Source organism: Cyprinus carpio, chromosome B18 (assembly GCF_018340385.1).
Source record: "Cyprinus carpio isolate SPL01 chromosome B18, ASM1834038v1, whole genome shotgun sequence".
Lineage (NCBI taxonomy): Eukaryota > Metazoa > Chordata > Actinopteri > Cypriniformes > Cyprinidae > Cyprinus > Cyprinus carpio.
The window spans coordinates 13,307,627-13,325,361 of NC_056614.1; the positions used below are offsets into that span (position 1 = coordinate 13,307,627).

Sequence of the window (17,735 nt, forward strand, 5' to 3'; positions counted from 1 at the left end):
CCTTATCTAAAAACATTACGCTAGGTCTGTCAATGTAAAGACAATTGCACTTCCTGACCCAAGGCCTACTCTAGACACTATCGAATCGATGTAAATTGGCTGTACATCTTTAGCTCTAAAGACAAAGTAGGAATAGATATCCTGGACTTTCTCAGCTGTTGCCTTAACAGCATGCTTATTTTTTCCTGTAACAGAAAATAAACTTATTATTCAGCTATTTTGAGTGTAATGACCCTTTTTATTCAGCACTGTCCCCTGTTAGGGAATTTCTGTGATTTGAATTGGAACGAAAAAAACTAGACAAAATTCTGTCAGCCGTCACTAATCTTCATGTAATCAAGCCAACAGTTAGGGAAAAATCAGTGATGCTACAATAACTATTTGACCCTCCCCAAACAGTCTTTCAGTGCATGATTACCACAAACTGGCCTCCTGAGAAAACTGTAGCAGTATTACAGAATGTTAAAATTCATGTTTATACTAATTGCTGCTCCCTGTATATCTGCAGATACTGAAAGCTTGAAAACTAAGAAAGCCAGTTCCCCATAAATATTACAGTCTCACTGTGCTTAATAGCAGCCAATTACCTTACACAAATGCTATATGCTGTGTTTTCCTTGAAAACAAAGAGAGGATCCTGGTAAATCATGTCTTTTGAAAAACAAGCGCAGAAGTTTGAGGCCTTTTATAGATTATGGTAGAGTTTGAACCATTATCTCTGCCTCATGTGCCGGCTGCATTAGAGTGAATAAGAGAAGCCAGGGTATAAAATTAGAGGCACATAACACATATCTTATTCTGAATATCTGATTTGTGAGAGGGGCTAGTACTATCAGGCAATGCTGCAGGGGTTAAGAAAGTTCCCTCTATAATGCAAAATAAATGAGGAAGAAAGGAAATGTTCATTTAAAATGAATTAAAATTAATAAAAAGGTGAGAAAAGGTATAAATGAATGAACATTATGAAATTATGTAGTGAAATGAAATAAAAGTGCAGGATTTTTGAGAATACACCTACTGTAAAAGCAAACCTAATCTAGTCAGTACAATTGAGGTAACAATTTACACTTATTTTTTTAGGTAGATTGCATCCCATATGTTGAGTAAAGGCTACCAAAATTTAATAGCTAAAAAACAGCTTAAAGTGTACCTAATATTTGTCTAATAATACTGTATAAATTATATGTGCAACTATTAGTCACACTTTTCAACTACAAAAAAAATGGTAACTTTAATATAACAGAAACTCTTTTAAATGTCATACACAAAAACACATAAATAGCCCTTGGTTTCAACAATTACTCTCCTGATCCAGCCCTTTGCAAAGCATGTTGGGAAACTAAAAAGCCACTGCTAAATTTTTGGGCAGAATTCAGGTAGCTTATATAATACAATAAAATAAACAAACTTCAGTCTTAAATATTGTATTGGACACAATTCAACTAAGTATAAACAAAATGTTTAGCAAATGTGTTCCTTTCACTCATTTGAAGTACATTTTAGGAAAAACAGGAAAAACAAAAACAAAAAACAAACAAACAAACAAACTTTGTTTTTAGTTTCAGATTTGAACATGGTTACAGTTGTGGCACATCTGAGGACTTCTGAAAGCTGGTTCCAGCTGCATTTGTTAGTATAAAACTTAAACACTGTTTCACCATGTTTGGAATGAACCCAAGGTGTCTCCAGCTGACACTGTTCTAATGATCTATAAGTAATTTCACTTTAAAATAAATCACATGCCCACATCCTGAAAATAACATGCCTGACATTACATACACTCTTTACCAACCAGTTACATTTTGCTACAGTTTGCAGATTATAAAAAAATAGTAGCAATTCTGTTTGTTTCCAATTGTGCTGTTTTTTCCTGACAAGAGCCTGTCAATCATGTTCTCTTGAGATCTGACACCTGCAGCATCGCTCAATTTACTTGAGCTGTGATGTGACTGACTCTACCAACTAACCAAGTGCTATCATAAGTGTCTTTCAGCTCTTGCGTTATCATGGCTTTACCTCGCAATATCATATCTGAGACGTGCTCCAGAGTAAAGCACTGTGTGACTGCGATGGGAAAAGCATCTTGTGATATCAGCAGAGAAGCTTTTATATACGGTTAAACAGTCAACTGTCACTCAGTTTTTCATTCCTTTTCTTCACTGTAACCAAACACGAACAGAGCAAGTAAAAAAACTGATGGTAAATATACAAACTAACAGGAAAGCAGAGTTTTGGGTATAAGTAAAGACCCGCTAATAACCAGAGGAGGCCTGTGAGAAAATTTAAAGAGACTAATACTAATGTTTGTAAATCAATATCGATCTAATGACACTATTGGAAAAGTGTTACTATAAATTTTTTAACACTAACATTTTATTTTTATTCAAAATGTACAAAATTAATGCAAATATATATCTCAGATAAAATGACAAATTTTAGGATAAAATGACAATTTACATTAAACTGAATACAAGAAGTCCCAGTGGCGGGGAGCCCATATGCAAAAAAAAAAAAAATGTATATAAATGCTTGGAAATGATAACGTTTTCAAGTCCATTCATAATTTGTAGCACTCAAGCCATCCAATAATCTCAATAAGCTTTGTGCTTTGTTACTTTTATTACAACACAAAGTCTCAGCCTTCTGTCAATTTTATGATAAAATACAAACAATAAATGTGTGTTTTAAGCTCTTTGATTTGTAGTGAGATAACTATATTCACCTCAGTATAAGCGGCATGTGAATCAATGCTATTTTCCTCTTTAATATTTGCAGCACAAAATAAACATAAATAAATATTTGAATGCATGTTAAAAAAATCTGAACAATTTAATACAAACAAAGGTCTCATGAAATCGAGTTTCAAAAAACGTCAATAAGCTTATGTTTTATTGCTGTTTTACATGTTAATGTGAAGAATAACAGGTTGGATGCAACATTTTTTTTGGGCAGAGTATAGGTGTAATTTTCACATTATCTTCATGCAATATAACATGATTTTATTATCGTAATTTTGAGTTTATTCTTAAAATATTATGACGTTAATCAAATCTTATTTTAGTAATTTGTTTCTCAAAGTGGCACAAATGCCGCCTTAGACTATTTGTACTGCATGCAAACACAATCTTGGCACAGCGGCCCAAAACATAAAAAAAAAAAAAAAGTTAAGGAGATATTTGAATGATTTATTAATAATAAAAAGTGTTTTCTGAGTCAATGTCGCAAAGATGAAGTTGATGATCCTGACTCGCCATCTTCCCATTGGGCGCATCTTTAGAGAGAAATGCATCTTTGATATATTGATTTTTGAGTTGAAGTCGAATTTTTTCCAGTGTTGTGACGTATTTCCGAGAGAAACGGAATAATAAATGAGGAAAATAGTGGGGGCGTGGCTTATTTTCCAACTAGCACCTGATTGGATATAGATAAGTAGGTGTTTAATTAAAAAAATGGAGGCAGATCTAAACGCAAGTTTGCAATCGGTTGTTGAGGATTACTCGCCACCGGAATCACCGCAATTTAGTTTGCAGCAGGAGGAGGAGGAAGATGAAGAACAGGAACACACGGAGGATCATTTCGTCACGGGAATCAGACCTTACATGTTTGAGCCGTTATATGCGGAGAGTTCAAACGGTCACCTGGACGTGGCGGCTCAGGAGCAAGTTCACACTCGCGAGCATCTCGATGTGTCCCAATGGTAACACTAATTGTAATTATAAAACTATTTTTATTTGCCATTACTGCTGCAACCAATGTTTTTGAATGTTGTACCTTGTCTAGAATAGTTGCCTACATCTATAATTGACAGATAATAAAGCTTACCACGATTAAACCACAACTTTAATTTGTCAACTTAAACTGTACTATGCTTTTCATTCAGGTGCTCCTGTGGCTACTGCGAGCACATGGCCACTGGTCCTGAAAGACTATGTTGTAGGGAGGTTAGGCAGGTTTGTAAAAGAAGTGCAGAGAATGGGTATCATGTTATTAATCAGCCTATAAATGACACAGCAGCAGAGTAGAACTGAAGATAGCCAACTCTGACTTCAAAAAACCTTAACATTTGTAATACAGTGCCTATGTGTTAATACATTACATAAAATATACTACAGTCTAGAATAAATTACTAATAGTAAAATACTAAAACTACAAAATTGTTACATTATTTTTTATATAGATTGTTGATAAATGTGCAGAAGCAGAACTGCAACCTGGATGCATGACTCAACACCCAGGTTTTGAAGCGGTCTGCTTGAACCCATGGGTTCTTCAAGTTGAATACGCATCCTTGGTCCAGTATTATGGCGACTATGACCAAGATGTGTTTACTATCGAAGAGTAAGAGAATAATCATATCTGCAACAGTCAGTTTCTGTTCTGCAAACAATGCATTATTATCTAGTTTCCTTTTTTTGTCTTTAGGCGATACCGTCACACTGCCTACAGGACCTTTGTCAGATGGTGTTGGGGCTACTTGGGAAGAAAAATACGTGTTGTCCTCCCATCATGTGTTGTTGTTAAAATAAGATCCACATTCACATCAGAGAGATACACCGGCTTCAAGCTACCTTCACTACATCCACAATAGCAAGTGATATGCATGTACAACTGTATGTAATAAATAATGACAAAGGACTTTAATTACATTTGATGTTTCATTTATTACATCTTAAAGATTAATTTTAACACAAAAAATTACACACACACACTCTCTCTCTCACACACACACACACTCTCTCTACCACAGACACACTCACACACACTCTCTCACTCACACACACACACACACACACATACACACTCGATCTAAACCTGCTCCTACTCCATCTGTGTAAAACGGGACCAGGGTCTGACTTCAGATTCCTGTAGGTCAGGCTTGTCAAAGGCAGCACATAAGTGGTCTGGAACCTCCAGTTGATTAATCTGCTCTTGGTATGGGCAAGGATTGATGACCACCTCCTCAAAAAACAGTCTTAGCAGACTCTCCACATACTCTATAATGCAAAAAATACAAGGAACCTGGCATTTTTTAAGTAGACATTTTTCTACAATTGGGATCAAACAACATTGTGGTCAATCAAACAGCATTTACCATAAACAACATGTATAATGTAATGTACGTGTTAATTGTTCTATTATAACAATTAGTTAATTGATCTAATTTTGCAGAAGATCAACATATTTTCCATATTTATTGTATGGTAACATTATCCTTTTATACTTACTGTAGGTTGGTGCTGTTTTTCTGTAGTGAAGGGAATGTTCCCCCTTTTTGTATTTTGGCCATTTCACTCTGATGGACGGTTCACCACTCTGGCTGCATGCATACTCGCGATTGGAATTTTCATTATAGTGAAGAGCAGCAAGGTGCAACCTACATAGTTAAATTAAGAAATGAAAAGGATAAAATTGGTTGGGGGGGGGGGTTGTTTAAAAAGTGATTAATTATGTGGATAAATTATGTATTTACAAATATAGGACAATGTGACAGATGCACATACAGCATTATTTATGAACTTAAAAGACATTTAAACTGTCACACCTGTTCAACATTCCCACAAATGAGAAAGCCACATTTTTCGGAGCAAATTTCAATATCAGGCTATGGAAACCTTCAACTGAGGAGGTCTGATGGTGAGGGCTCAGTTTTGCCACATCTTTCAGGAGGCGCTGGTTTATCATCAGGTCGCAAAACCGTTCACAAGCTTTAGTGCCTAATAAAGACAGTGAGTCCTTATCAACATATAACTGTAATGTAATTTTTATGGCTGGAAATATCAATATAGATTATTAAATCCCATTGCATCTGTATATCACTATGGCACTTGAATTCAACAGACTGTTGTCAATTTTAACCTTTAATATTACAATCATGGCTTATAAAAAAAATTAATTGTTTCACTCTTAGCAGAATCAGTATTCTAGTTTTCTAGTTTTAGATTTCAGTATTATAGTTTTTAGTTTATAGTTATCTTCATGTTTATTACCAAACTAGGCTAATCATGTAGCATTAGGAATCAACAAAATCCTTACTTGGTGTCAGCCAAGCTCGCATCTCAAGAGGTGGGTGGGCGCAGACTGGGAACAAGTCGCTGTCATGGTGGTGCACATTTTGGACGTGGTTGGTGACAGACTTCCATTTTTCCACGGCTTCTTCTCCTGTCTTGGAAGAGGATGCACACCAGTAAAGGTGGTTGATGATACTTCTCCTCCAGGCCAGAACCTCTCCACAACTACGCTCTTTCCCTAGTGCATCGATCTTCTTGGCAAGACCTAAGTAGCAATTACAGAAAATAAAATGAATTAAAATATTAAACTTTTATCAGTTCTTAAATCATAGTTCAAGTTCATTTGTGCTTGTGTCATTGGAGTCACAAGTTTTGATACTATGTTGCTGTTGTGTATACATCTGATTAATCTTAAATGCTGCCAAACAGTTACCCTTTGAGACATGCCAAGTATCGAAGTAATGCTTGATATCAGGTCGCTGCTCCCTCAGATACTTTTGTATCGAAGGATGCCGATCTGTGACGATAGCACCAACCCTTAACCCTGCTGATTCCAGGAACTGGAGGCTTCTCAAAAAACCTTCGCGTTCCATTCGTGGACTTGCACCCACTTCATTACTCTGAGAGATTAAAAAAATATCAATTTAGCAGACAAAAGACATGTTTTGAGATGTAAAAAAAATTACATTTAGACTTTTATCCTGACAGTTAATAGATACCATAAACCAAGACAATGAGTATGTTTACATGCACAATAATTTTAAGTTTTGATAATTATCAAAGTGTTGTGTTTTTATACACACTCATTGCGAGAAAGCCATACACAACAATGCCATTACAGATAATTGCAGTGCCATAGTAAATTGCATTTTACCTGGATTAACTGGATGTCCACCACCTTGTTGTCTTCCAGGTTCATCATTGTGTAGCTTCCATACTTGGCACAGTGTCCAAGGGGGAATCAGAGTAGAACAGAAAATAGTTTAGGACATTACTGGTTTATTGACCAAAATTGTCACATTGAACAACATTTTAATCCAATTTATCTACAGTGTATTCCAAAATGCAAAATTCTTCAATGCTTCAGACATTTCGTAATGCTTATACTGTGGTTGGAATGACAAGAGGAAACTGAATGTTGTTATTTTTCTCTCAAAATTAACAAACCTGGGGAATCAGCTCTCATGTCACCACCCAAGACAACGGCCTTTCCATAATGCCTTGCCATCTCCAGCATTGTGTTTTGTTCAGTCCTCCAGTGCGATAAAATTGTTGGCTGGAGAAAGGTCTTCTGATGATTAAAAAACGTCCTGGGACATATACATTCCAGACAGAGTGCTGTCAGTACCTGGAAGATATCACATTACATAAGTATAAAAAATGTTTAACAATGACCAATTTATACAATTTATTTTGTTTACACAAATGACAAACCTTGTGGATCTGTATGTATGAAGCCCCACTGAAGGCTACTGCTGCCGACAAATGCAAATTCCCAGCCGGTGTACTCTGGATGTGTGGCTGGCTGTTCCACTTTGTTTTTTGGAGGCAGTGTGAACAGATCTATGCGATTTTGAAGCATAAAATGTATATGAACAATATACAAAATGCCAATAATACAATAAATAAAATTATATTTGTTATAATTTTGTTATAATTATAAAATTATATTAACAATTTGTCAGTGCTACATTTATGATCACCTGTGTGATGGATACAAATGTCCCATTTACAAATTTCTCAACTGTGCAGGTATGGCAGCATGCTTGACACTTCCGAAACAGCTGTAGCAAATTCTCTTCATACACCATGTATTTCCTGGCTTTGTATAGTGGTTGGCAAACCCTGGACAATCATAACTCAGCAAATCAAATCATACTTTCTAACAAGGCATCTTGATTGATCATCTCAAACCTAACCTATATACCATGACATTTTTTACCATGTCTGAAGTTTTAGTGATAACCACATTTAGACTTACTTTTCAATGCTCTCTTGAGTGACATCAGGCTCATAGGTGACATCTGAACACTGGTTTGACGTGTATGTTGAGCTCTCCTCGAACACAGTGTCTTCCATGCGTGGCCTTTTAATTGGTGTTGAAGTGAGACACGGCGCTCCAATACCTGTACCAACACTCACACCAACAGAGTGGCCTAAAGGCTTCACCTGAACAGCTGAAAATTTCAACACACACATATGACAATCAAACACATGAAACAGCACAAGAAGACTATTACCAGTTAATACAATGAAGATAAACAAAGCTAGTAGCCTATAACTTTACCTTTACTCCGTCTTTTCTGCTTGTGGGTTTCCGTTTGAACTGACACATTTTTCAAAGATGGTGCATGACATTGACAGGCCACATCACTTGATACAGGCTGTATAACAGGAAATGCATTATGTTATGATATGGGTACAAGGGCAAAATAGATTATGCAGGACTGCCAACTTTTGAGTTCAAATTGGAGTGAGAATTACGATTCAATTCATAAGCTTGAGATTATGATCTTGATTCAATATTGATTCAATTGGATTATATACAATTTTTTTTTTTTTTTTTTTGCAAGGAAAAAATATTATCTGAAATAATGTTGTAAACTATACAGAGAAACCTGTCAGTTGGTATCAAAATTGACAACTTGTATATATGTCGATTTTTAAAATAACTGACCAATAGCATGAGACATGGTTCATTTCAATAAGTTGTTCTGTATCTTTCAACATAAGTTACCCTTTGAAAAGTGTTAGAGATGACCGTTATGTCGAATCTGCTTGATTTAAGTGGTGATGTTGGTTTTTGGCGCGCACACGCCAATTCACGCGCAATTAACATGTATTTAGTTTATTAAGCTTAATCTGACAAAGTCATGTTGTGGCAGCCCTGTATGATTTTCAACGTCTCAAGAGCTTGGTTGTAGCTAGTTCAACTCACCGTCAAACTTTGTGAGGTACCAACGGTGTACACTGACGGGACAGCGTTATCTGTTAATGACAGATATCTCACAAACCCCATTTCGTATTCTGTCCAATTTATGAAGCATTCCCGCGTGAAGTGCTTCGAGCACATCCGTGACCACTCTGTTATCCCTCCTTCCTCGAAATGTAAAAAATCGAGCCACCTGGACCGTAACGAGGGAATTTTGGGGAAAGGGAAAAGTGTTCCGTGAGTTCTACAACCAAAAATGCACCTCCTCGCCATCTCTCCTTTCACGCGCTGTCAATGCTCGCAAACACACACAGGCAGCCTGTCTACTGTCAGTTGGAGGGGCGTGGTTACGGATTAAGCACACACCCAATTCCTCAAGCCTACGTCATCAGTGAAGGTCTTCCAATGCAGAGGGGAGTGGCATTTTCAGATTTTGATTAAAGATTATGAAGCCAAAAAAATTTTTTGTGTGGATTGACTCGCATGGATGAATTGTTCAGCACAAAACGATCAATTTAGGCGAACAAAGTAAATATAGTCAATTTTGATTTCATGTGGACTTTAATCATGACAATTCTTGGAAGATTTTTAGCATGGTGATGGTATGCCAATATTAATGTATTTGGTCTTAGCGGAATAGATCTGCTATGCTGCTGCTGCAGCTGTTGAATTGCTGCTGCTGTTGGTTATTGCTGTAGTTGTAGATTATTGCTGCTGCTGCAAGCAAGTACAGGAACTTGTTACTGCCAATACATATGGCGTTCTGTGATGCTGCTGCAGCTGTTGAATTGGAATGCTAGCCAGCCATATAAATGCAAGGCAGTAAGCTTGTTGGCTGCATATGCAGCATGAACCAATCAGCTTGTGCCAAGTCATTTTAACTCTCTGAATATCATCAGTTACGTTAACAACCATCAGCCTACCCTATCTAGTTTCATGACTAAACCATATATATGTATAGATTTTATTTTAGGCAAGTCATGTTGATTTGAGAAGGCTAAACTGATCAAACATATGATCAAATCACTGTCTGCCGCTAGCCAATTGGTCATTATTTAAAAAAAATAAAAAAACAACAACAACTTGAATTTAACAAACAAAAAATTTTCCAAATATATTTCTTAATTAACTTAATAAAGAAACTAAAATAAATATAGCCACTTTGCCATTAAAAACCAAAACTGAACTATTTTAATGGCTGCAACAGCAGCTGTGTAATGGGGAAGAGAGAGAGAGAGAGAGAGAAAGGACATGGGCTCCAGTCGGACTCAGGCTGGTAATTCTGATAGCTGTCGGACAAGGACAATCCAAGGACCCTCTTTCCACCTATGCAAACCTCTTTGCCACATGCACTGAAATATGTATTATATTGAAAATTACATTTTCAAATAAAAATGGCAACATGATCGTTTGGCAACAGTATGCGTTCATGTGTGCTTCATTGTGATGAGGGGTGAATGCATTGAAAACGTAGGCTACAGTAGATGGGGAACCGATTTTTGCTCCCCCATGATATTTTGTAAACTGGATTTATGACATAAAACTGCACAGATGCAGATATTATAACAATCTATCGATAAACACACCATGTTTCTCGCTCTGTGCTGCTGTGGTCTGCAGATTGAAAAAGAACGAGCTGAAAGATGGGGAGGAGACGATCGAAATCTGCCACTGTTTTCATGACATTTAAAGGGGACTGAGGCGATTTTTGTGTATTTATGGAGCTAATCGCAAAATTTTAGGGGGTCTGAGTAGTCATTTTAGGGGGGCTATATGGCCTAGCGACGCCCATGATAAGGAGGCTATGAAAATCCTCCTTTGATGGCCATCTACTGCTAACAGCATCAGCACACAGCTCGAGTGAAACCCATGAGATACCTATCAAAATAAGCCAGTTCATCCAAAGTGTAAATGTAAGATTAGTAATCATTTTGTGCTACATGCAGGATGCAGTTCATTTTTGAATATATAATCCTAGAAAAATAGGGCCTGAAAGACATCAGTATGAAAACAGATAATTGTACATATAATAAGTCTTGGTTAAAAATATGCATTTTATTTACCATAAAATTTAAAGCACAAATCCATTAGCTTGTAAAACAAATATAGCATACCGCATGATTATTATTTTGGTCAATGTAAACTCAGGGTCCCAAGAAAACTTTTATTAGGTTCCTGGCAGAAATAATTTATGATGCATTCAACAGATGTTTTATGTAATTTAAGGTGTCTCAAAAGAACATTCACACCAATATCAGTGAAGGGACTAGAGTCATTGTGGTGAGATTCAATTTTGGTAAAGAGATGAAAAGGAGAGCATTAGTGATTATATAGCTGTAGTATTTTACAATGGCACATTCCTAATTCCTTTCCACTCTTATGTCTCGAGCCTCTGGGACCTTCACATTTTGTCATGAGTGGCTCTTGTCAACCCTCTACAAGTCAGTGTTATTTGTAAGATAAAACCCATCGGAAACCACTTTACAGCAAATAATGATACCTGCTGTTTTTCTCTCTCTCTCTCTCTTTATGGCTTAAGATGAACATGATTTCCATTTTACACCAAAGATATGAAGAGAGAGATGTATTTCTTTGAAAGGGCAGTTGCTATTAGACAGATTAACCATCGCACCATCCTCCATTTTTATTAAAACAACTCAGCAGGAGATAATGGTTTCAGCAGTGTTCTCCTGGAAGACTCTTATTTCCTATACCATTTTCATTATCACACAATTCATAAAGAACTTTCCAATTCATTGCTAACTGATCATATTAATTTGGTGGTGTATATTCCAGGAAGACAATGCAAGCGGCTGAACTGCTGATTGAATGATGAATTATTATGATGCATGAAATTGCAGTCTACTGCCTAGTTTACTTGTGTATATTCCTACACCCCAGCAAGTGATTCAGTGCATGAGTTTCTGTTTTCATGGGAAAAGAATATTCTGCTTCCCCTATCCTCTTATTAGAAAATTAGTTTCTTTCAACCAAGGGTGAGTATTGTACATAAATATTTCTGTCAGTAAACTCTAATAAATTATCCATTTATTTTAGAAAATCACTGCACATTCATATTTTAACACAATTTAACATTTATAGGTAATAATAGTAAACGGCATTCAAATAATGTCAGAGCTCTTGAGGGCCCCCCAGGGTGCTAACTGAGAGGTAAATATAAAAAAAAAAATAAAAAACTGCATGTGGTGCACTTTGGCACGTTTAGAAATTATAGCATTTTGTAAAGCATCAAATCACTTAATTAAAAAGTGAATAAGTAAATTAAAAAGGTAGATTAGACTATTCACTCTTAACTAGTTGCTTATTATTATGCATATTACTAGCATATTGGCGGTTTATTTGTACTTGTAAAACACTAGAATTCTAGTGTTATACATTTTTTTACAGATTAGTTGCAGGAATGTTCATGTATAGTTTTTGAAATCAAGATACCAATTTTTATTTAGCAAGGATGCATTAAATTTACTGTTTTCTGAGCACCACATCAGAATATTGATCATCATGTGATACTGAAGACTGGAGTGATGGCTAATGAAAATTCAGCTTCGCCATCTCAGCAATAAATGAAAAAAAAAAAAAACTTATTTTAAATTCATGTTTTTACAGTAGTTTTGAACAAATTAATGAAGGTTTTGTAAGCATAATACTTATAATACTTAAAAATAATAATAATAATAAAAAACTTTACGAACTTCAACAACCCCAAACTATATATCGTAGTAAATATCGTAGTGGAGATGTGGCAGTAATGGCAAAACATCTCATCCATCATGAAATGAGTAGACATGCTTGTTTTAATGAGCAGACTAGAGGAGGAAGAGAAGGACAGGATGGGTAATTAGTGTGAGTATTTAATTAGGTTGTAGGCTAAGATTGCCCTGTGTGCTATTTAGATGGTTTGCATTGTTGACCTTTACAGCTTAAATTGACTTAAGCCACAACATCTTGAAAAAATTTGTGTTGCCTAATAGAAGATGAATGATTTAGTTAGGAGCGGCATATGTTGGTAGCCTACCTTTTGAATATTAATGTGAATTTTGTTCTTAAACACCTTGAAACAGTTTGACATCACGAAGCAGTGTGCATGTTACAGATCAATTAGCTGCAGGAAATATTTTGACCATTTTTTTTCTTTTCAAGTACAGCATATTATATTTGATAGCATATTTCAGATTGTGGCCTGCTGCCAGTAACAACACTCACTCCATTTAAGGAGCAAAATCAATTCCTACTACATTTCATGGCACTCCATCATACTTCTGTAATAATCGGACATAGTTCAGCTATATTAAAGAGGTGATTAGTAAGGGTTATGTGCAGTGATGTCAACAATTATTCGCTGTGGCTAAAGATCTTATGAAACAAGTACAACTAACATCTGAACTGCTGTAAGTTTTCCCCATTATCTAGTTCTTTACAAATAGTCATATTTACAAGGCCAGTCCAAAATGAATGACTTAGCAAACAATGTACTATACGTGTTAGCTAAATGAAAAATAACTACTATATATGTCCTAGAGTGAAATGTGATGAGGTGAAAGATAATAGATGAATAATTGTGTTTTTATGCACTGTGTAGGAGGCAGTGAGAAACTTTACTGCAACGCCTCACAGCTGTTCACTGTAAAATCTGTCCTCGCGATGACTTTATGGCTGGCCCGCTGACACCTTTTTATATCTGTGTGCACAGATACACACATCTCATGTTAAAGTTTGTCTTAGCGTTGGCGTAACTGAACCGGCTGGCGAAGATACTGTTGCCATGAAAACTTCCTCCATTCTTGAGGAGTAACTCGCTTCGAACCCTAATGAATCATCTATCACTGTCCATGTGCAAAAAAATAAAAAATACGCTACTCACTGTATTGTTTTGGAAATTTTGTTTTGGGCGAAATCAGCATCTCTAGGGTGAAGCTGTAATTTTACGTCACCCTGAACAGACTGCATAATATAGCTTAATAGCATAATACATGTAACTGTTCTTATTGCCAAATGTCAGATGAGATTTAAAAGCTGGTCTGTTTCTGTTGGCTGTTTCTGTGTTTTTCTGTTGATCTTAAGATACACCGTCTGCGTAGTGTCCAAATGCATTTTTTGTCTCTCACTGTGTGTGTGTGTGTGTGTGTGTGTGTGTGTGTGTGTGTTTGACTGTGTAATTCTGCTCTTGGCAACCAGGAATCTTCATGAATCCACTGGCACCGCATCTCACAGCTGGCCCAGATTCTTCGGCTTCCTTTTCTCTTGATGATGGCTGTTGTTGTTCCTGAAAACACTGTTTTACCTCCACATAACTCAACACGTAAAGAGCCAAACCACTAGAGGTGTCTGTACGTGAGTACTTTCAGAGTGAGTTTGAATGGAAGTATTGATGGAGCTATTTAAATTCACTTTGAAGTTGCTGATGGGCTCTATTTCCAACACCTTTTCCCTGACTTGAGTGGGTTAGATGGTGTGAAGAGGGGAAAATTGGCTTTCTGAGCTGTAATTAGCCTATCAGAATGCTTTTCTCGAAATCATCCAAACCACATATGAGCGTTAATGGAGGCTGAAGGCTACAAAATCTTTGGAGTTTCCAAAATAAGAGGTGAATGGCACATGTTGAACTCTAAAAAACATAAAAAAATAAATAAATAAATAAAAATGCCATTGCGTCTTGATTTAGGATCGTTAAGCCTTCACAGTATTTTCGCAGTTAGTGCAGAACAATGCTTTTAATCACTGAAGATTATAGTGCGCTTTGGATTCAAAGACTGGAGGTAATATTTAAATCCAAAATTAATGTCTCATTCCCTGTGCTGAATGAAGCACTTGACTTTGACAAGTTTGTAACAAGTCAGCCTCTGTCGCAGCAAATGTAATCAGGCATACTCTGCCTCTCCGCAAGGCTTTTTCAGAGAGGATGATATAAATCAGGTTTTGATCATGGCTCATTTTTATTTATAAGATCTTGTAGAGGCAAGTTTTTCAAGGGAAGACAACATCATATTTTTGGAAGCCACAGTGTAGCTACAGGTAAATTGGCTCTTCGCACAGATTTGTCACTATTGGTCTCATTTTCCCGTGTAGTGATCTGAGAGCGAGCATGCAGTCCGTCAGGACACTTCAGACAGCATCTTCTCCAGCTCAAACATTCATGAGGAGCGTCTCTATCTGGGATATGCTTGGCATGCTGTCCCTCAGAAGTTTTGATGATAATTGGCAAAGTAGCAAATGGCCTGAAATCATAATTTACAGGTGGACTTTTCTACTGGCAGAGAGTTTTTGCTATCTCCGATTTGAGGAAAAGAAGCTGTTGCCTCATTAAGATTGTGCCTGTACTTTTTACACTGACAATAATGTGACAAAAATTACAAAATAGAAAAACAAAAGCATTGAGTAATTGTCATAATCTTTTTAGAACAACAATCATAGCTTTAATTTCCAAGACAAAGCCGCTGCTGTCACATCAAGGCCTTTTTTAAAACCAGCTGCCATCACAACTTTTCATCGAGGCTCAGTTCTCCATAATTAATAAATCTCTTCCTGGAATTTGTATATTTTTCAGTTCAGTGTTTACATAAACAGATAATAGAAAGTTCACCTGGGAAAAGTGGTGGGCAGAGAGAGAAGGAAGGATGGAGAAAGAAAAATCAAAGGTCTATGAAAAGGCTAAGAACCAGAGCTTTGATGTTATTATGATGTGCTGCTCACATACAGGATACACCAATGAGGACTTTCACTTGATCCCGTGGGATCTAGGTTATTGACCTTGCACTTTAACGGTATAACAGGGCATTTCTTGAAGCGCCAGAGGTGTTAATTGAATGGAGCAGCAGAGTCAGGACACATGAAATTCATGGATAGTGACGAGTCTGTTCTTTTACTCCACAAATAACCATTTATTCTTCACACATTTAGCGAAAATCACGGTTTATTGTAAAGGACACAAGAAGGTAGAGAAACAGAGAGATGTAGCAGTAGATTAAGTACTCGGTGCATGGCACATCATTCTTAGGGAGACGACTCACTGTGAGTCGAGTTTTTCTCTTTAATTCTGGCACCAAAAGCTCCGAAATATTCAACAGTGGAAGTTGGCCAGCCAACTTGAGTCTCGTAATATAGAGTAGGAGGAGTAAATTAATCTTTGCTACAACACGAGACAAACCATACCTTCACATTTTAGCTGTGTTAAACAGTTCTTTTCATCATTTTAGCAGAGTTGGGATTGATTTTATTTCGGTTAGGGCTGCGCGATTAAATGGAATAAAACCGAAATCGCAACATGGCTTAGTATGATTATCAAATCGCAAAGACTGCAAATTATTGAAATAAATATGTTCACTACGTGTTTCAGAGTGAAGTGGCTTTCTGTTTTTACCAGTGTTGGGTAAGTTACTTGAAAAAAGTAATCCACTACAAATTACTAATTACTTCTTTAAAATTGTAATTTGATTACATTACTGATTACTGCATTTAAAAAGTAATCAGATTACTAATTACTTTACTTTCAAGTTACTTTCAACTTTACTTTTTTTTTTAAGTTATCAAACCTAAAAAATGCATTACAAAGAGAAACTCATAGTTCTTTCATTAATTTAATATTGACAAAAAAACATAAGTATTATTTTTATAGCCTACACTCCCAATATCAACAACATTTTTTTTTTTTTTTTTTTTTAAATAAAGAAAACTAATTGGGTGCGCTTTCTGCATTCTCAGTCTCCGCGAATATCTTCCTGATACCAGTCACTAAAATAAACAAAAATGACATGAGAAGTACAGTTGGCTATGTCTAAAGAAAGCTTAAAGTGTCTATTATTAAATGAAGTAAGTCATGTCAAAAACAAATATTCTCTGATAAAATAATCTGTATGAAACCAAGGTGAGGTACAGTCTCTCCTGTCTGAGCTCACCTATCTCACACCCAGACACATCGCGCGCTATAAGATCATCATCCATGCGAAACCAGGCTTGAGAGGCGTGAACGTAAATGTCCACATCACCTCCTTATACAAAGAAAGATTCAAGTTCATCTCGGCTACTTTCGTTTTTGGAAGAAGACACGCTTCTTAAGTTTCGGTTAGGGCTAATTGTGATGCCGACGCTGCTTAATGCAGCGGATGATCTCATTCTGATGAGTCATTTATTTTTATTCATTAGTGTTAATGTGACATAAACTTGTACACATTCACTTGTTGAAATTTTTGCAAACTATAACGCCAGACTAAAATATGTCGAGTGCAACATTTTGAAATATGATTAATAAGAATTGAAATAAGACCTTTCATTGCATCTAAATGTTGTACAACTGCTGTCCTAAAATGTTGTAGGTCTGCATTTTAGCTCACATTGTCGGGTGATTTATTAAAGGGCATACTGACCTGCAAAACATGATTTTTTTAGTTCATGTTTTTTAACTTAAAAGTAACTGAATTTTATTGACGTAATTTTATGTAGTAATTTTACATAAATTTTAAATGTAATGCATTACTTTACTGCGTTACCAGGAAAAGTAATAAGATTACAGTAACGCGTTCCTGTGTAACGCGTTATTCCCAACACTGGTTTTTACACACTTTTACACTTGTGCTGACAAAATAAAAGCTTGATTTTTTAACTTTTGTAAAAAAAAAATTAAATAATAATAAATAATAATAAGATTTAAGTATTATTATTATAATTTTACAATTGTACCGTAAAATATAATGTTAATAATAATTGTTATTATTATTATTATACAGTAAATTATTACTATAGTAATTACTATAGTAATATTTCTTACTCTGTTTAATGTA

At 36.0% G+C, this 17,735-nt stretch overlaps 1 protein-coding gene and 1 long non-coding RNA gene across 2 annotated transcripts; one reads left to right on the forward strand and one right to left on the reverse strand.

Annotated features, from left to right (window-relative positions):
- Window positions 1–3,483: 3,483 nt before the first annotated feature.
- Window positions 3,484–4,641, forward strand: LOC109075264. Its single transcript, XR_006157074.1, has 3 exons — window positions 3,484–3,697; window positions 4,178–4,338; window positions 4,423–4,641. It is a non-coding gene; the product is annotated as an uncharacterized LOC109075264 (long non-coding RNA).
- Window positions 4,553–9,500, reverse strand: LOC122140407. The gene is made up of 12 exons (XM_042743912.1): window positions 8,947–9,500; window positions 8,296–8,392; window positions 7,990–8,185; window positions 7,712–7,853; window positions 7,443–7,571; window positions 7,176–7,356; window positions 6,883–6,959; window positions 6,442–6,628; window positions 6,034–6,273; window positions 5,543–5,714; window positions 5,226–5,374; window positions 4,553–4,994 (listed from the first exon to the last, which is right to left on the reverse strand). Exons 1-12 carry the CDS (start codon window positions 9,211–9,213, stop codon window positions 4,819–4,821), a joined length of 2,013 nt encoding a protein of 670 aa, XP_042599846.1. The 5' UTR covers window positions 9,214–9,500; the 3' UTR covers window positions 4,553–4,818.
- Window positions 9,501–17,735: the final 8,235 nt, after the last annotated feature.